Here is a 21,207-nt window from a genome sequence, read left to right as displayed (position 1 = left end):
CTCACATAACGAGAACGGCAATGAGACAGTAACAGGCTTTAATGTGTGAAACATAGTACGACCCTTTCAGTCTTTCTATCCTTCTAAAAATGTGCAATGCACCATACATTTTTTTCCTTATAAAAAGCAGGAAGGGGTTATTTTATAGCACTGTAGGCCTCTTATAAAAATTTGATGGAGGCTGGACAACTCCTTAAGGTGGTAACCCAGGGACTTCATTGCTATGAGGATTATAAATCACCGCATGAAAATAATGGACATTTACTACATCAGAAAATATCAAATGAAAAAAAAAACAAAACACAAAAACACAATCCCAAAATGTACCACTCACGAGAAATGAACCTAAAATCAACAAGACAATAGGACACAGCGTCTAGCTGTAAGTTGTATCAAGTTTGGAAACGATAGCACTTACAATGTCAAAGTTGTGTTCCATCTGCAGCAAAGTTATCTAAAAAGACATCAAAAGAAAAGTAAAGTTAGGGGGGAAAAAATAAAGTGTGGTACAGTAGTGGGTTTAACGATTATCCTAGCAGTAAAACCAAATGATAGACACAATGTTCATGTTGAAAGATATGATCCATCCTACCAGTGCAGGCACTACATTCTTCACAGGGAATCCTCCAAGTGTTTCTTCATTTCCCATCACCAGCAGTTGGCACATCTCAATGACAGCTTGAAGTTGCTGACTCTCATCTGTTGCCTGAAGACCCTGCAGTAACTGCTGAGCCTTGGAGCCTGAAAAGAACAGAGTTGTAAAACCCTTCATGTAATGGGAGTCCTCTTCACATTTACTCTAACAAGAAATATCAGATATGTTAAAAGGGAATCTGTCACCGCTTTTATGCTACGCTATGTGAGAGCAACATGCAGTAGTGGCAGACAAGCAGATTTCAGCAGCATGGTTGTCATCTGTGAATGTGTCCTTTTGTTAAACCTCAGTTTTATTGCTGTAGAACACTGCCAGTGTTACTTATGAAGACAGCTGTCAATCAGTGTATAGATGGTGGGACTAGTCTGTAGTGCATGCATATCAAGGACTACTTCTTGTAATCATCCATGTGTGCACTAGGTACTGAAAGTGTAAGTTTCTGATATACTACTTCAGATACACAAAAAAGACATATGGCTGTAATCATTATGTCTGTCGTATTACCTTTAAGGGGTTGTGCCAACATGCACAACCCCTCCCTGAATGCAGGGCCTGGGACAAAGAATTGATCACCCCAGTCTCACTCAGCAGCCCAGGCAATCAATTGATTTGACTGGAGAAAGCTGCTGCCATCCAAGCATTTCCCTTGCGGTGGCAGCTGCAAGGGAAATGTGGTAACAGGACCGAAAAGGGTCCGCCAGAACAGTAATCACTGTTACTTAGTGGCTCTGTTCTGGGTTATTAACAGACGTTGTGCTCTTCCACTACTAGAATGACTGTCGTTAATGGGGTTTTCCATGCAATTACTTTTGATAACCTAGCCTCAGGATAGGTCAACAATAGCTGATCAGCTGGGATCTGCTTGGAACACCAACTGATAAAGACTCACCTAGTCGAAACGTCGCCATTTTTATGGAGCAATAAACCTCTTTTTTGCTTATTACACCACTGATGCTGCCACTTTATTGCTGCTAATGGAACACCAACTGATCAGCTGTTCAGGCGCCCGTTGTTACCAGCAAAATACACAGGGTACGGTGTGGAACCCGATGTTCCCACCCCTGTGTAGTGGCTGGCGTTAACTTGCAAGAGCAGCCATCATCCATTTTAATGAGTGATGCACCTGCAATTACCAATGCTGCCCACTACACAGGGGTCAGGGCATCAGCTACCACTTTGTACCCTGTGGGTTGTGGAGCTGACAGTGGGCACCTGCACAGCAGATAGGTTGGGGTCACCAGCAGCAGACCCCAGCCAATTAGTTAATGATGACCTATCCTGAGCATAGGTCATCCACAACAATTTTGTGGAAAACCCCATTAATAGAAAATGCATTATAGTAGTAATTTTGCTTTAAACCTGTTGCTAACACACATCTGCGCAATAAAATGTGTGATCATTAGTCTTTACTTACTTGCTCCACTTCCAATTGTCCGATGAAATAGTTGGGACATTCGAGGCCCAAGCGGTCCAAATAGATGAGGAGGAAGGCCACGAGCTTCAAGGAGAGCTGTATATTTTATACAAGATGAACACATTAGATTGCCATACTTCAAGAACCTAATCTTCATTTTTAATACACTTTTCTTTAAACCCGTTACTCATTAACGCCGAAATTTAGTTGTGCCAGACCCCAAGACAAAACGGTAACACTATCACTCTTATTGTAAGTAGCGGTTTTTGTCCTCCTTATATGAGGCAGCGATCATCCACTAGTCACAGCTTATGCATCAGATCAATCAAACTTTGACACTGCTTCCCCACATACTAGTAAATACTTTTGAAATATATTTGCTACTATTTAACTTTTTTTTGTAATGGCATAATGTACACAAGCAATAGAGCTCAACAATGGGCAAACACTTGTCCGTGTGTATGCAGTAATGGGACGGTTAACTTTTATAATTGGCATACTTCTGAAACTAAACCTCGAGGACACACACAAATACAATGCAAAGCTGTCAGGAAAATCTCTAGGACAACTAGAATTTAATACCGTTGAGACCATTGCAGTCAGCAAATATAATTGTGACAAAACACTAAGTTATTTCATAGGGGTTCTTAATGCCTTAAAGTGAATTACGAAGAGCGAGTGCAGGGTATGTCTGTTACCTTGTAGTCTCCCCATTTCAGAGTCGTCACTCTCACTTTCTCCAGATGTCGTCATCCCCACAGCACCAGCTACAGAGCTAGAGGCTGGAGGGGAGAGAAGAGATGAAGATCTTTCGCCAGTTGTTCCTGTTAAAGTTGTAAGTCATGCTATTACAATATAATTAAAAGCTCAATTAGCACGTCCTTCATGATTATATGTATGGGAAAAATGCTGGAAAGGATGAGCAAGATAAAGATTCAGTATATTAGAATGCCCTTTTACTTGTAAAGTACTGCAGCCCTGCAGTAATACGAGTGCGCTTGTTAGGTAACATCACACCTGGCACTTGTACCACTGTTGTGTCAAGTAAATTTAATACACTTCAGGTCAACCCAAGACAACTCAACCGAAAGTTCACTGGCTCATGCAGATATTGTGCAGGTAATAACAAGGCCATGTATTTACATACATCATGTACACAAATGAAGAAATGTTTTTATGTGCTAGGGTGGGACCAATTACATATAACTATGGAAAGAAGATTAAAAATCTTTGTGATAAATTCTTTTAAAAAGGGTTGTCTCATCAGATCATCTTTTTTAAAATAAGGGTCCCAACACTCCTAGTGAGCGGCTGATTTTCCCAGGAAAGCCGCAGCCTGTCAGAACGAGAGACACTTGTACAGAGCAGCTCTACATTCCATCTAAATAAAGGGGAGTCCCAAGTAGGGGACCCCTCTGAGATGCACATATGTCCTAATGGGGTTTGTGAAGGATTTTGTATTAGCAGACTGCCTTGTCTGTTTGAAGCAGTTAGAGGTGGAGCCTGCTTAAAGGGGCTGTCCAGAAGTGTCATAAAAAGGCTTCACTATCCAGTGATCAGGATTGTGTAGACCAGGGGGAAAAGCCTAATGCCACATTGTTCAGAACAGTGTACTGTTAGGCTCCACCCATAACCCCACCTCCTTCTCCCATTGGTATTGCACACGAATTCTCTTGTCCCCAGATGGGAGCATATGGGTTATAAGAGGGGTCTTACACTCTTCCTAGGGCGGTGCCCCTTCCTCTGCTATTAGCATTAGGCCCCCTGTCCACGGGCGTTGCGGTATCCGGCGGCAGATCTCCCCTGCAGGAGCCACCGTCTGGAAGCAGGAGCTGGCAGACGGATCTCCGCTGTCAGCCTATCTGACAGATAGGCTGACCGCGAAGAATCGCGGCAATTCGCAGCATGCTGCGAATTGCTGGCCGCGAGTGGAGAATCACAATGATTCTCTGCTCGTGGACACGGGGCTGGCGCTTTCTATAGCAACGCTATGGAAGGCTTTAGACGGCGTGATTCGCCGGCGATTTACCGCAGGCAAAATCACGCCCGTGGACAGGGGGCCTTATTCAGAAGAAATACAGTCAGACCACTGATTAAGATCAGTCCTTCTTCTGAGTGGAACCAAGCAAGGTCAATGTGAGCAAGAGAGGCTCAGCGCTCAAAGAGCATCATAGCACCTGTGCTCAGATGAAGGTCGGAGTTTCAGTGTCTGGAACTCCCACAGATACTATCGCCAGACACAAAAACAGTTTCAAATGTAGTCTGCTTTTTCTTCTCCCCACAAGGGCCGACCAGCAATCAAACGTGTCAAATTTTTCTAGCGCCTATTTAATAATTTACATATTTTAGCTGAGGTTTTAATCATTTGCTGTTGAGCTATATGCAGCATATAAAATTGTTTTTTTCTTTCCTTCTTAAATGGGATAGTAATATAATGATTTTGCGATTCCTGACATGCTGCTGTGCCTAACAGGATTAAAAGAAGAATTCGAGAACTAAATCATTATGGTTCTGCACTTCAGAAGTTATGAGTATAAAGAATAATGTAAATGCAATATGAACAAGACATTACCTGCTGCTCCCTGGGCGGTATCATCTGTACGTGCAGCCGAAGAATTGGCCCCCTCCTGATTATCAGGATCAGCCATCTTCTCCTGTCGGCGAGCTTCAGCTGCTGCTCGCTTGCCCAGGCCAGAGCCTCGCCGACTGAAACAGAGGGAGTAATAAAATGTGTGTAAATAAAGAATCCTTACTGACAATAGACAACGTAAACTGAAGCAAGACAACCATGTAAAACGTCATCTAAAAATAAAAAAATAAAAAAAACCACTTAGAAAGTCAAAAGGAGTCAATACTGAAGTCTTGTCAGCAGAAAAAAACATTACAGAGGGTGTACTGGGGAATTGAAGATAGGATGTTAATTTAGACCAGTCTTGGAAACCTGGCAAATCCTTCTAGTTATGTAGTGATATATCCCACACTTCCATTCTGCTGTGCAAAAACTTATACTTACAAGTTTTCTTTATTTAAATCCTTTGACTCCTTCCTGTGTTGTATTGCAATTGAAACTAATGTACAAAGAGCTTCTCTAAGTCTCAGGAGTGTTAGCAGACAGTTCTTGTTCTCCTCACAATTTGTATCTGGCTCTAACGGCCCACTTCCACAGGACGATCATCGTTCAGAATCATTCAGATTCCCGCGCTCCCATGCGAATTTAAACAATCTCGTGTAATTGCATGCAGTGACTGAACGAGAGTCATTCACTTCATTCAGTGTAAGCAGCAGTCATCACTTCTGAACGACGGTCTGCTTACTGTGAATGGAGGCGAGTGAGAGGAGAACGCTCCCTGGTCCACTTCACCTCCATTCCGGGAGCACAGTAAGTGATGTCAGTGATACTTCTGTGTAACTGCACGTAGGCAAGTATCACTGGGCAGAGCTGCCGGACATAGTTTGCCCAACAACTCGTGGCACGTAAATGGGACATAAGACAACTGACTGTAGCAAGAGCCTCTCCCTCCTGTTTGCAACCCAACTGCAAAGTCCCATCTGTCAGTCCTTTTCCATTCTATCAATAGAAGAAATCAGCAGAAAGTTTAAACGGTGCTCTTTGCAGGATTTCTACAAGACGTCAGTCCGTAGGATTTTCAGCCTGTTCCTAAAACACTGTGGACAAGGTTATCTCCCATTTACGTTCATCATTACATTTATATGGCCTCTAAAACTTAAAAAATTCTTCTTAGAAGAATAGGTCATCAGTAGTGGATGGATGGGATCTGTCGTTCAGGATCCCTAACAATCAGTTGACCGTCCAGGCCGTTGTCAGTTTAGCGGGGTCAGAGGTAGCTGTTAGCAGACAGGGGAGGAATTGGGAGTGCAGGCCTCACTTCCATTGAAATCAATAGGAGTTTCGTGCTTCTGTTGTAATTTCTCCTCCTGTCATGGACACGACCGGATGTCCTGTCCTATCCGTAATGAGGAGCAGGAAGTTTAACAGAAGCGCAGGCTACCACAGATTTCAATGTGAGTGATGCGGGCACTCAAACTCCTGCCAGGGTCCGCTGATAAAGAGGTCTGGACATGCTGCACTGACAGCGGGCCAGACGATCAGTAAGCAGATGGAGATCTAGAGTGGTGAATCCACGTCCAACTATTGATGACCTATTCAGAAAATAGGTCATCAATTAAAAAAAATGCCCAGAATACCCCTTAAACACCACACTTTTAGTCACTAAACCCCGAAGTACTAATCTCACATTGTACATACCTGGTGCTAGCACAGGAGCCCGTGGTCTTTTGTCTTGTGCTCCGCCGCAGACTGGGGAGCTCAGCAGGCGGCGACTCACTGCGCTTCTTAGTGGATTTTCTTAAGTCTACAAAGAAAACAAACATAAAAAAAAATATATATAATTTAGAGTATATAAAATGCAAAAAAAAAAAAAAAAATGAAAAAAAATTGTTGCATACAGTAATCAAAGATGTATGCTGGAGTAGAGGCAGCACTGCCTTTACAGGGAACCCGTTACATCCCCACAGCACCATAAACTAAGTTACGATGCTTTTAGAGGACATGACAAGGAGCTAGGCGAGTCATTTATTTATTTTTTAATACACACCGGCTCCTGCGATCCATTTCTGTCCCCCTCTGAAGGTAAAGCGCCTCTGGGTAATAAGTCTCTTTTCAGAGTACCGTGTGCATGCTCACCTATAAAAATGTATAGGAGAAGCGCGTGCATGGGACTCCGAAGAATGTGCGGAGCTGGAAAATCTGACACTTTTCAGAAGGCGACAGTGTTGGATCGTGTGAGCAGTACAAAAAAAAAAAAAAGAGAGAAAACCGTTCATTCTGCTTCCTGCCAGGTTCCCTAACCGCACCATAACAGGTTCCCTTTAACCAATAAATAAAGCAGGCTACTGTATTACAGATTTCTACACATTTGAACCTTTTATTTTTATTATACCTGGTTATTGCAAGAGTAAAAACTGGGGTTTCCCAAAAGATTAGATCCATTATAAAACAAACTTAAAATATTCACACCAGGACATCAATTTAGGGACAGGATTCCAGTGGAAGAGTCGACAAGACTTAGACCTCACTTGATTCCAATAGCAAAAACTACAAGGAGCGCTTATAGACAATTTTGAAAAAATGTCTAAATTAGTTCAATAAATGTGCTATATTTAAGGAAGAATCAGACCAGGTGGAAGAAGTGAAGAAAAGCACCAGAGCTAGTGAAGAACAAGCAAGCAATTAGATGGGTGCTGTGTCTCCCAATGAAGGAGACGAGAAATAGATTTACAGTAATAGAAATCCTGTTTTCTCATCGGTGTCATTGGCGGGGACACAGCAAGACCTTGGAACGTTCAAGAACAGTCCCCGAGGGGTGAGACACAGAACCAAAAAGGTGATCAATAGTATATTGTCACTTGTGGGCCTGAGTGATTGATAGACTTAGCAGAGGATGCAAGGAAATGCATTCTGTAGAATCTAGGACAAGGTGTGAGGGTTGGGAGTGGCCTTCAGAACGTCAAAGATCTCCTAGATTCTCTGCTGTCAGGGGAGCGTCTACCATCCTAGCGGATATGCATCAGAAAGGATAGTACCCTTGCTTTACAATGAGTACCAAAAGATAGGAGTATGATAGGGTGGACACAAGACGGGGTGGATTCCTAGTGCAAGCAATTCCTTGAGGTTTATTCTGGAGCAGAACAATATCCCCAAGAGAAAATATATGCTAGCGTAAGGTACCCCATACAGGCCAAGCCACACCTTGCATAGGGACCAGATGGAACCACTAGAACTTGACCTTCAGGGGAAAAAAAAAAAAAAAAAAAAAAAAAAAAAGAACGATTCTACTTGCTAGCGGCAAAGGGCAAAGCAATTATGGTTAAGCTACGGTGAAAACAAGCCTTGACAGGTCTTCTCAGGGGGCAAAGTGTGTATCTCCTCTGCCGGCCCAATATCACGAAATGTAAGACGTGAAGACAGCTGGGACCAGATACACTACAGATAATGGGTAAGCTTGTCGCCGCAATGAGAATTCAGCCCTTCCTCGATGGACTTGCTGGGCCCTTGTTAATCCACAAGTGATAGAGCAAGGATTCAGCAAAACAAATCCAATGCCTAAGGGAGGATAGTGTCCGGAGGTCCCAAAACGATCATGAGGGAGGAGTCCGTACTGGAATAGAGGAAGGGAAAAGGTCAGAAGCTCCTTGGTAGGAAAATAAACCCCCCTCTCCCTGAAAAGCAAGTAGATAAGGAGTAAGTTAAATGAAGATGGAGTGTTCAAGAATCCATTCTTCAAATCATAATGCTCCCATTAGGGGAGAGCATGAGACTGGGAGAAGAGTCCTAGTAACATAGTATGTTAGGCTCAATAAAGACAATGTCCATCTAGTTCAGCCTGTTTTAACCCCTAGGTGATCCAGAGGAAGGCAAAAACTCCAAGAGGCAGAAGCCAATTAACCCATTTGGGGGAAATTCCGACTCCGTAATGGCAGAATAATCCCTGGATCAACCTTTAACCCCTTGAGTGGCGGGTTTCCTATCACCCTGTCGTGCCCACCAGGGCAGGTTTTTTAAAATGGTCTAATCATTGAATTTCAACTAATTTTGCAGTTGCGTCTCAAGAGCCATAACTTTTTCATTTTTCCATTGATATGGCCATATAAGGGCTTGTTTTTTGCGGGACAAGTTGTGATTTTTTAAACAGGAGGGAGGAAAAAAAGAAATGGGGAAAAAAGAAAAAAAGGGGCCATGTCATTAAGGGGTTAAATAATGTATTAACTTCCTTCTCTGGGTCATTACGACGCATGGATACCACATGTGTGATTGTATTTTTGATTTTTTACAAAGTAAAGGGAGACAAGTGTTATAATTTTTTTAAAATACTTTTTTAAACTTTTTTTTTTTTGTCCCTTTAGGGGACTTCCACAGGGACCCATCAGGACCCCCTGATCACATTCCGGGGGTCCGATGGTGACAGCCCTTTACATGCTGCAGTGACAGCCCTTTACATGCTGCAGTCACAGACTGCAGCATGTAAAGGGTTAACACAGCAGAGATCGGAGGTTTTCTCTGATCTCTGCTTTAAGAGCTGGTACCTAGCTGTCCTCTGACAGCCAAGCACCAAGCTCTCCCTGTCACAGAGACCATCGGCTTGCTTCTGACAAGCCGATGGTCTCTATGGCAACCTGTAAACAAAGCAGGACATTGCCGATATGCCGGCAATATCTTCTGCTGGTTTTTCAAAGCCCTTGCTTTGTTCTCTGTGGGTCTGTGCAGGCAGAGCACACTGTCACAGCTTGTGGCATTGTGCTCTGCAGCTCCCATAGTGATACATAGCCCGGAAATCTTCCGGGCTATGTTGCTATGAGCAGTGGAGCTCGTCCCGGAAAATTTCCGGGCATGCCACTCAAGGGGTTAATAGTTCCTACCTAAATATAATAACCGGAACTACAAACCTGCTGATCCCCTAATGTCTATATCCTGTAATATCCTTCGCCTCAAGAAAGGCATCTAGTCCCCTCTTAAACTCCTCTATGGATTTTGCCATCACCACGTCCTCAGGCAGAGTTCCACAGTCTCACTGCTCTTACAGTAAAGAACCCCCTTCTATGTTGGTGATGAAACCTGCTTTCTTCTAGACATAATTGCATCACAGAAGGGGAAATCAAGAATTAAAAACAATCACAGAAAATGGCCGTTACTTACTGACTGAGAAGTGCACTTCTCAGTCAGTAAGTAACGGCCATTTTCTGTGATTGTTTTTAATTCTTGATTTCCCCTTCTGTGTTGCATTTATATTAGTGTAGGGACCCACTACAACGCAAGGAACCGTGAAGTGGCTAGTGGGCTCATGTATCTTGGCCAACATCCAACCAATGCCTTGCATTTATTATCTATCATTCACATGCAGTGTGGCATTAAGACTCCAGGGGGAGCCCAGGGTGGCAGTACCAATGGGGTTCACTGAGGGATATGCAGGGCAACCCGCTGAATTATCATGGCGTCATTAATAGGTTGCTGGTCTGCATGGTGAACTACATATATCAGAATGGTCTGACACCCTGTATCCACTATGTGTGGGAGTGTACACCAAGCATCCACCCCCCTCATTATCAGGAGGCAGTGTAAGTGGGTGTCTCATTGGTGCCCTCACAGGTGTTATTGGCTCCTCCATTTGGTAGTCAGCTACCTGCATGGTGAGAGGAGGATGCATCTATATGCACTCCTCAGTCAGTAAGTAACGGCCATTTTCTGTGATTGCTTCTAGACAAAATGGATGCCCTCTTGTTACTTACGCAGTCCTGGGTATAAACAGATCATGGGAGAGATCCTTGTATTGTCCCCTCATGTATTTATACATAGCTATTTGATCGCCCCTTCGTCGTCTTTTAATTTTGATATCCTCTCTGGGTATTCCAGCCCTCTCATTCCGTTTATTAGTTTAGTCGCCCTTCTATGACCCCCCTCAAGCACTGCTACACCTTTCCTGAGCACCGGTGACCAGAACTGTATGCAGTATTCCATGTGGGGCCTGACAAGTGCCTTATACAGTGGAAGAATAAAGGTTCTCGTCCTTCGCCCCTATACCTCTTTTAATGCACCCCAAGACTCTATTAGCTTTTGCAGCAGCTGACTGGCATTGGTTGCTCCAGTTAAATCTACAATCTTCTAGTATCCCTAGGTCTTTTTCCATCTCACTTTTCTCTAGTAGTACCCCATTTAGTGTATATTGGTGACATCCGTTTCTCCTGCCCATGTGCATAACCTTACTTTTATCCACATTGAACTTCATTTGGCATTTTTCTGCCCAAGCCCCCAGTTTATCCAGGTCCATTTGTAGCCGCACATTGTACTCCGTTGTAATGTCTTATATAATTTTGTATCATCTGCCCAATCAGAGTACGAACCATTTATTACCACTCTCTGCTTTCTATCTCTGAGCCAGTTCTTTACCCAGATACACACGTTTTCGCACAGTCTGAGCCGTCTCACTTTATATATCAAATGCTTTAGAGAAGTCTAGATATACAAGATCAATAATCTCTCCCAGGTCCAGCCTAGAACTAGCTTCATCGTAGAAGCTGATCAAATTGGTCTGACATGATCGACCCCTCATGAACCCATGCTGATGAGGAGTTATTTAGTTGTTCTCCTTGAGGTATTCTAGGATGGCGTCTCTCAGAAACCTCCTCAAATAATTTTTCCTAGTTATTGAAGTAAGACTTACCGGCCTGTAGTTACCAGGCCCACTTTTGGATCCCTTTTTGTAAATTGGAACCACGTTGGCAATGCGCCAATCTAATGGTACAACCCTGATCTTGACAGTGTCTATAAATAAAAGAAATAGCAGCCTAGCTATCACATCACTTAGTTCCCTTAGAACCCTCAAGTGTATTCCATCTGGACCTGGCGATTTATCGATTTTAATCCTCTGTAACCGACTCTGCACTTCCTCCTGTGTTAGGCATGCAATATTTTGTGGGGAGTTCGTTTTATTCCCCTGCATCTCGTGTGACATTTCCTTTTTGTTAGTGAATACACTTGAAAAGAAATCATTTAATAGATTTGCCCTTCCCCATCATCTATGACTTTTCCTGTATTCATTAAAGGGGTTGTCCCGCGGCAGCAAGTGGGGTTATACACTTCTGTATGGCCATATTAATGCACTTTGTAATATACATCGTGCATTAAATATGAGCCATACAGAAGTTATACACTTACCTCCTCCGATGCTGGCGTCCCCGTCTCCATGGCGCCGACTAAAGCTGCCTTCTCCTTCCATTAGACGCGCTTGCGCTGTCCGGTCTTCTGCTCTGTTGAATGGGGCTGCTCCTGCGTGCTCGCGCCGGAGAGCGGGTCTGCGCATGCGCAAAAGACATGTGCGGCGCGAGCACGCAGGAGCGGCCCCATTCAACAGAGCAGAAGACCGGACAGCGCAAGCGCGTCTAATGGAAGGAGAAGGCAGCTTTAGTCGGCGCCATGGAGACGGGGACGCCAGCACCGGAGGAGGTAAGTGTATAACTTCTGTATGGCTCATATTTAATGCACGATGTATATTACAAAGTGCATTAATATGGCCATACAGAAGTGTATAACCCCACTTGCTGCCGCGGGACAACCCCTTTAAAGGGCCAGTGCAAATCCGTTTGCTGTTAATATTGTTGAATAGTTTAGGGTTATTTTTGCTCTCCTTGGTGATCAGTCTTTCTGCCTCCTCCTTAGCAATTTTAATCTTTTCTTTACATACAGTTCTTTTCCCTGTATGATTTTAGCGCTTCTTCGCTGCCTTCTTGTTTCAGTAGTTTAAACGCTTTCTTTTTTGCGTTTATTGCCCCCCCCCCCCTTACAGTCTTGTCGAGCCACATTGGTTTCCTTCTACTTGCAGTTCTTTTATTTTTAAAAAGGTATGAACTGCTCACATGAGGTAATTAGGATGTTTTTAAACTTTTCCCATTTGTCCTCTGTACTGATATTTTTGAGGATGTTGTCCCAATTAATAATACCGATAGAAGTTCTGAGCTGATCAAATTCTGCTTTACTAAAGTTTAGGTTTTTTTTTTTGTTCCCTAGTAAGGTTTCTTATTGAATGACAGCTGGAAATTAATTATATTGCAGTCACTGTCCCCCAAGTGTCCCTCAACCTGCACCTCCATTATTCGGTCCAGTTTGTTAGTTAGTACTAAGTCCAGAATGGCCCTCCCTCTAGTTAACTACCTAACTTGTGCAGGAGCCATCTTTACTTGTTCTCAAGAACTTATCACTCTTGTGAGATTTGCTGGTTTCGTTTTCCCATTTTATATCCGGATAATTAAAGTCCCCCATAGTAATTACTTCATTGTTAGATCTATAGGGAAGACCTCTTCTCTTTCGAGGCTCATGTACAGTTTGAGAATCTATTTCCCTTCAAAATTCTTCATTGTGCATTACTACAAAATGTAGAAGGGGTTGGCCACTGAACCCATGCCAGATGGCTCGATCTGGTTACTGGGGGAGTAGATAGTGGAGCGGCGCTGGTAATCAAGTGAAATTTTGCAGAGTGTGAAGGTCCACAACCCCTTGACACGGCTTAACTGCCAACACTTACAAGCATACCCAGTAAAAACCATGGGGCCAACTGGGGTAACAACTGTGCTCCGGGTCGACAGTAGAGAGGGTGACCTGAGCACACAGAAGTGTGAGGGAACAAGCATCACCTGCTAGCTGAAGAGAATCCAGCAGAACACGATGATTAAGGGCTACAATACCTGTTTTGGAAGAAAAGTGGGCAGTGAAGTACAACAAGATTTTAGCTAATGACCCTTTAGAGAAGGGAAAAAGTTGTAGAATAAGGTTGACAATAACTGTGCATCAACGTCAATTATACAACCAGCTAAGAGCAGAGGAGAACTCCCAGCATATAACTACTCCGACTCAGGAGAAACATGGCACGCACTTATTTGTGCAGCGTTAAGCAATACTGTATACCGAATTCAGCTGTTGGGCGACTAGTAGTTGGGACTCTAAAGTAAGTCGGTCATGGAATGACAGACAAAATATCATCTCGCACAGTGGGGATATATGAGCTATTCAATACTCAGCAAAAACTGATCATAGTAAAAGGAACTATGGAATTGCCACTCGCACCGACTGCATAAACGTGTAACTGTACGGTGGCCATATACAGTAACCCTTCCATTGAGGTGGAAAGAGGAAAGCTGCTGCCCACAATACAGCCGGATGACCCAGTAAGCAGCATTTAACAACATAGATAACTTTGTCCATGGAGAAGGTCATTAAATCGCCTGATGCCCATCAGGAGTGAATAATTATGTTAGAGTCTGGCAGAATTCCCTATGGGATAAAATATAAATGGCTAAAGCCTGTAAACGTTGCGTAACCATGTGAAATACTGTTCAGTAGAAATATGGTACTACATCCTGAGGGGAGTAATGACTGCCTGGTGCTTGATATTACCAAGTGACCATGTCCGGTACAGAGGCCAGCGGTATTACATCCATTCCTCTTATGGACTGTGTGGATGAGGTAGTCCTACACTAGTCGATGTAGTCAGAGAGAATGCTGCCCTCAGTCATGGACATTGTGTGACTAATATAAACAAAAAGGAGATGTTATGAGTGTTATACCCTGACAAAAGACAGGGAGGTTCTTACTCATGTTCCCCTTCCGAGGGACTAAGGAGACTTCTCACTGCCGAGTAGTTGCAGAACACATGACTACCACAACTTCAGACATCATATATAAAAAAGGGCAATCAAACTGGTCTGACGGTTTCCCCAAGGTCCCCATGGAGGGGTAGGAAGTAGGGAGAGCCTGAAGGACAGAGCTTACCCAGTCCAGCACAGGAGAGGGAATCCCATACGCTGCTGTAGCCCAAAGTGGCTGTCTCTAGGGGAACAGCCAAATTTAAGTGGGAGACATATGGCTCCTGGTGACTACATTAAGGTAAAGACGTTAATGAAGTTTCATTGTGGGCAGAGAGATGGGATTGGCAAGATCCACAGGTTGCAACATCCCACAAAGAGAAGCACGATGGTGCCTGCCAGCAAGCAAGCCTGCCGGAATCCCCGCCTCCAGGCAGGCCACGCACTAGAAATCCCACCTGCTGACCTAGACCTGAAAAAAATGTGCCTAAATTAGGAGCTCAGCCAGAGATGAGAATTGGGGACCTGGGTGTTAGCCAATAGACTCACATTGCTTGAAGGATCGAAGGGAGAGGAGGGAAGGCTCCACCCCTCACACTCCACCCGCAGCAGAAAGGAGTTCAGTAGGCCACACCACAGCGGCGGGGTCGCCAGCTACTCACGTGGCCAGGAAGTATTGTAATCGGTGTATTATTGTAGGGTAGACGCAGGGTGCAGCGTGCAATGTCAAAAGTTGAAAAGCAGTAAGTTTCTAAATGCTATAAAAAAAAATTTTTTTTCATTTTCTAAATATACAATAAAAAAGGACCAACTTACAATTTATTTCAACATAAAATTTCTTGGAATTGAATGATGTAAATGGTATTTTTTGATTCCCAAGAAGTCTCCATGACAACAGTGAACCTGACAAAATCAGGAGACATGCTGTCATCAGAACGTCTCGAAAATACAGCACAACTCTCTTTCAGGAAATCACATTTTAAGTATAGAACATTATTACACCGTTAATGAACACTAAAGGTCGGCCATCACTCGTCTCAAATTTCTTTAAACTTAGATTTCACATTAATACAATCCTGGAAAAAAAAAACGAAAAGTCCTCCCTTTAATTCTGCTTTTAATTTATTATTATTACCACCACCAACTTCTATAAGAATACTGTATGTTTAATGATATTTTAAAGTGCCATTAATTCCAGGGAGCTGCACATACAAAAAGGGTTTAGGTACATAAAAAATGCCGCTACATTGGGCAGTCTTCAGCTGCTGGAAGGAGCCAAAAACGACTGCCAGCGCGAGCGCCCCAGCATGAAAGCGCAAGTACTCCAAGCATTACTAGGCGGTGGGAAAAAGGTGATTGTTCTCAGTTAGAGAAACCAAGTAATCTTGTAGATAGGATACCTTCAAGGGCTAATGCCCACGGACGTATTTCTGCCATGTTGTGCACCACAGAATTCCACAGCGTGAAAGAAACCACGGCATTCTCTATTTGTCGCAGAAAAACGTGCGTCTGGCTTCCACTGTAGTCAATGGAATCCGTCTGTAACGCTATACCTCCGCTGTGAGGACAGCGGAAGTATCGTGTGATTACGTGTCTCCGCCCACCTCCGGTGAGTCAATGGCCACTGCTGGCGTGTCATGTGCTGTACTGCGCATGCGCGCCGCCAGACAGGATTCACGCGGCAGATCCGAGAGGTGAGTATGGAGTCCTTGAGTGGCGCATTGACGGACTTTGCTGCGATATTCCGCTGGTGGAGCCAGTCACGTCCGTGGGAATGAGGCCTTAAGGGCTAACAAATATACATGAGGTTATAGCGAGCTTTCGTACTAACTCAAGGCTCTTCTTCAGGCTTATTGATTAGATCTGAAGAAACATGCATTTATACATACATATGAACAGGCACAGGTGGGCGTAACCATCGAGCCAAGCAAAACTGTATTTATGTAGTGCTGACCAATCGAAAGCCAACTCGCACATATTCGATTTGCTACGCAGCTATGAATACCAACTTTAAAATGCATGTCATAAACCAGACTAGGAAATAATAAAGCATTTGCTTAACCAATAATGATAACCTTGTCACATAGCAACCTGTCTTAATGCAGAATTAATCACTTAAGAATATGTGGTCCACTCCCCTGCCAAAATACTGGTTTGACTGGATAAACCTAATAAAAACACATTTATAGAAGCAAATACACAGATTAGATTTCAATTTAAAGGGGTTCAAAGCCTTTAGAAATTGAAGGCCTATCCTCAGGATAGGAAATCAATATCTGACAAGTGGTAGGGTCTGTCACTCAGGACCCACGTCGATCAACCGATTGACAGGCTGTGGTGCTCGAGCGAGTGCCACAGCCACTTCACAGTTTGAAGTAAGTGGGACAAGCTTGTAGTACACAGAATATTTGCTAGAAATATTACGGCCCGAGAGGTTTCTGCTCAGATGTAAACACTGAAGAGGCTGCAGCACTTGCATAGGCGCCATGGCCCCTTCAATCAGCCGACTGGCGGGGATCCAGAGCAGCAAACTCTCACTTATCAATTACTGAGGTTCTATCCTGAGGATAGGCCTTCAGGTCTTAAGAACTGAATAAGCCCTTTATGACAATTCTTTCCAGATACAAAATGCCGCCATTCTTGCCAAAAACCATTGTGTGGTAAAAAATATGCAAAAAAACATAACCTATCCCAATGCTGTGCACTCAGACAATGAGCTGCAACTTCACAGAGAAAGACAGACATGACAAACACTAATAATTTACTATGTTAGGCGGGGTTCACATCTGCGCTGGAACCTCCAATCGCTGATGCGGCACAAAAACCGGAAGAACTGCATGCAGCGCTTTTTCTTCCGGTAAGATGCCATGCAGCTGAGCGATAGCCAACCGGACCTCATTATAGTCAAAAGGGTCTGTTCTGCGCTGTTCAGTTCAGTCATAGGACGGATCCGTTTGGCCTGCTTCCCGAATGGAGCGGGGAAACGGAATTTCCAATGCAGATGTGAAACCAGCCTTACTATTACAAAAATGTCAGATTACAAGGGGTTACCTACTTTCTACTGTTTTAACTTATGGAATAGGAAATCATACCGTTCTCTAATATATACGTTTTCAAAACTCTGCTCATACACCTTTTTTTTTAATCAGTGCCGTGCCCCCTACTGGGTCAGGAGGGGTGTTGTGTCTCCTTAAGGAGACCACCCAAAAAGTGTGTGGAGATACCTAGTGGGTGAGTGGGTTGTGGCATTGTATATACTCTCCCCAAGGAGAGCACCCAAAAGGGGTGTGGGGACACCAAGAAGGTAAGTAAGGAGACTTATAAGGTCATGCTAGCTCCTCTGGGTGCCACCTTCTTGCACAGTAGAATGGTATAGTCCATAGTTTGGGCTTTCCATAGTGAAGGACATCAGTCATGTGACCCAGCTAAGAGGTCATGTGACACTAATAAAGCGTCTAGTAGGGGACTAGTTTTTGGCAATGCTGAAGGAGGAACAAAGCCAGACAAAGGCTGGTCGACAGACTTGTAAGTTTCTGAGTTACCGCTTACACTTTGTCCCAAAATGTGCTAAGGATATAGCTTGACCAAAATGTGTGTAAGAGCAAACCATCTTCTCTACAGCTCCAAAAAAAGCTTATGAGGGCATGTAAACATTTTTCATTTATCCATTTTAATTTTTTTTTAAAAAAGGAGCCGCAGGGGATCTCCTCCCCCCCCATTCCTTACCTCAACCTTACAATGGGTCAGATAGGTTTCCATCAGGTAGCAGGGTTTGTTTAAATATCTCCGGTGGACAAAACACTGCAGCATGTTACACTACTCTGACCATCAAAAAGAAAGTAAAGCCTGATAGAAAACTAATGACACATGTCAACAGAGCCTCAAGTATGCCACCGATTTATGTGAAAAACAATTACAGTGATCGAGATCATAGTCACCTGAACCTGCCAGCTACTTCATTCAGTCCTGGCTGCAAATGTCAGGAGGAAAAAGATCAATCATGTGGAGATTAACAATTCATATTAACTACCGGTTTCCACTTCTGTGTAACGTCATCAAGACTGTGCCAATTAAAGCCTACAATTTTGGAACAGAAATCATAAAACACATAGTTCAAGCCAAGACTACTACAAACTAGAATAACCTACAGAGTCTAACCTCACAGTAATACAAGGTTCTGCATTATTTCACTGTTTATTAAAAGATATCAATTACAGCTGATGACAAAATGAAAAAAATCCCAGAAAGGGCGATTTAACCATCTGCACGATATAAGGCTGTAATACCAAGGTGGTCCCACACAGAGGTGTAATAAAGCTTATATAGTCATAATTTCATAGCACACTCATCAACCATCAGACTATCCATGAATGTCAGACCCAAAAGCGTTTGTGTCTAGAACAGATGATCTTCCTCAAAAAATATATGAGAAACATAATAAATAACTCAACAGGTGCCAAAATATTAACAAGCGTGCTAAATCATCCCTCCAGCATCTCAAAAAAGATTTAGGGTGCGTTCACATGTAGCAGACCTGTGGCAGATTTTCTATAGCGGAACAAAAAAAAATCTACAGTCAATCCTAACCAAAAGCTGCTGATTTTGGTGCTGATCCACTTCAGATTTCATTTTGTAATTTAAAAGGTCAATTGATCTGCACCAAATGATGCAGATTTTTGAGCTTATTTGCCCAGCTTTTTTTCTGGTGAAGAAAATCTGCCTCAAATCAGCTCCATGCGCACACAGCCTCACTTCAGTCAGCTCCATGCGCACACAGCCTCACTTCAGTCAGCTCCATGCGCACACAGCCTCACTTCAGTCAGCTCCATGCGCACACAGCCTCACTTCAGTCAGAATTGTGTCATGTGCCAGATTAAACAAACAGATAGTTTGGCAAAATTCATTCAGTGCGTAAGGGGTGTGTGTGTGTGTGTGTGTGTGTGTGTGTGTGTGTGTGTGTGTGTGTGTGTGTGTGTGTGTGTGTGTGGTGGAGGGGGGGGGTGTCTTTAGAAGAAAAATCTAGGGTAAATTTCCACTCTAATTGAATTTGAAGATGTGAAGCATGCCTTGTGACATGCACATTTTTTGAGCTGCGTATATAAATGCAGTTGCTAAAATCCCAATCGCTTGCACTGTACTCGAATACATTGAGCATTTTCATTGAAGAATCCACACTGAAAGGGAGCTAGAAAGATGCAATATTTGAACGTGGCCTTACTAGACCCTGCATGGCAATAGTCAAACAGGTCTTCACATGTCAAATCTTGTATACGAAGGCTAAATTTACATCTGGCACAAAACACAGACCAAGTAGTATAGTATGCTGCACTATTTTAACTGGCAAAATTCCAGAGGGTGTACTAAAGGGCAGAACCCATCATGGTGAATGGAGTCTGTCCGGTACGGTTTGGGACCAGCATAGTGAGCACTTTCGATTTCAGCAATAAGGACGTAGTGAAATAAAGGCATGGTATAGCACTGGTGTGAATCCAAACATCTCTCTTCCCACACCCATCCAAACTTCTGACTCTTCTCCCCTCTCACTTTCTCTTTCCTTTGCTACATTTTTTTTTTAACTTCTAGAGCAGGGTGTACAATAAATGCACATTCACACGGACATATGCAATTCTTGTGCATGAAAATAAATAAATACAGTTTTCACAACATGTATATGTGCGTATTTAGTGCATATGTTTCTTACATGTGCATGATGCATGCTATTCAAACTAACAAAAAAATAAAAAGCAAACGAGCATCAAAATTGGAGGCCCAATGGATGTAACTTTTTCCTCCACCCATCTCCTGTCAACATGCATAAAAATGCATTTCTTTTACGCGTGTAAAAAATAAATAGAAAAAAAAAAGTGTGATTGCTCCCAGCAAAAGAAACCAAGTCATCATGTAAATGATACCTTTTAACCCCTTAAGGACATGACCTATTTTGGGCTTAAGGACGCACCGATTTTTGGCAGATTTTCATCTCCATTTTTCAAAAGCCATAGCTTTTTTTACTTTTCCACAATAAGGGCTTGTTTTTTGCGTGGCGAACTGCAGTTTTTATTGGTGCCACTTTTGGGTACATAGAAAAAAATAAAAGTTTTACAATATAGTCTATGATCGCAGGGACAGAAAAAGAATCAAGTCTGTCATAGATTTTTATTTTTTTTTAAAGCGTTAATTATGCAGCATTTTTTCTGCGGGTTGGTACAATTACAACAATACCAAAATTCTTATTTTTTTTAGGTTTTCCCACTTTTCTGCAATTAAAAACCCTTTTTTGGGAATTTTTTTTTCTGAATCGCTGCATCAAAAGTCCTATAACTTTGCACCTAAAATTTTACTACAACAGGATGGGTATAGAAATAAAAACAGTTAATTTGTCCACTAATAGAGATGTGAAGGTTTTATGGTCCCTGAATTAGTGTTAGGGGGTCACCAGGCCAGGGTGTTATCTGTGCTGTAGCCCTCTCATACTTTCCAGTCATGCACGAGTCCTCTTGAAGAATTTAGCCATCAATTGAAAGTATCAAAAATTGTTATACATTTATACTCCCAAAATTCTTTTATGGCTTTGTGATTTAAAATTGCCTTTAAGTATAATAACTTTTGTGTGTTCTATGTTGTGTCTGTGACTAGAGAAGTGCTTTGCCATAGGTAATTCAGTCTCTCCCCCTTTAATTGTGTGGCGATAAGACCTCATCCTCGCTTTCAGTTTTTGTCCTGTTTCTCTAACAAAAGGGGCCTACTAAACTATCAACCGTATGTCCCCTCCCTGATGGCGCCATCCTGGCCACCATGGATGTAGAATCCTCATATTCCAACATTCCACATGAGGATAGACTGACCACCTGCCAGGCACACCTTGAGGCCAATGGGGTTACCTCTGAATCAGTGTTATAACTCACAATATTCTCTTGCTGGGAACAATCACATTTTGTTCTACCGGATAACACCGTACCAAACCTTTTTCATAAAAAAAAAAAAAAAG

General features: G+C 43.0%; 1 protein-coding gene across 12 annotated transcripts in view; it reads right to left on the bottom strand.

The window, feature by feature from the left end:
- The window catches only part of TRIP12 (thyroid hormone receptor interactor 12), a 105,109-nt gene that overhangs the window by 33,320 nt on the left and 50,582 nt on the right, over positions 1-21,207 (bottom strand). For 7 of the 12 annotated variants that reach the window (XM_066598169.1, XM_066598172.1, XM_066598175.1 and 4 more), the window contains 6 exons: positions 6,337-6,442; positions 4,642-4,775; positions 2,768-2,851; positions 2,070-2,165; positions 593-741; positions 419-454 (listed from right to left, as the gene is read on the bottom strand). In XM_066598169.1, the coding sequence (XP_066454266.1) occupies positions 419-454; positions 593-741; positions 2,070-2,165; positions 2,768-2,851; positions 4,642-4,775; positions 6,337-6,442 (605 nt within the window). Of the gene's footprint in view, positions 1-418; positions 455-592; positions 742-2,069; positions 2,166-2,767; positions 2,894-4,641; positions 4,776-6,336; positions 6,443-21,207 lie in introns of all 12 variants that reach the window. The other 5 variants (XM_066598167.1, XM_066598166.1, XM_066598168.1 and 2 more) reach the window with 1 other exon arrangement.

The sequence above is a fragment of the Eleutherodactylus coqui genome, chromosome 1 (genome assembly GCF_035609145.1).
Source record: "Eleutherodactylus coqui strain aEleCoq1 chromosome 1, aEleCoq1.hap1, whole genome shotgun sequence".
Classification (NCBI taxonomy): Eukaryota; Metazoa; Chordata; class Amphibia; order Anura; family Eleutherodactylidae; genus Eleutherodactylus; species Eleutherodactylus coqui.
The sequence above is the reverse complement of the archived record's forward strand: the minus strand, read 5'-3'. Positions and strand labels throughout refer to the sequence as shown.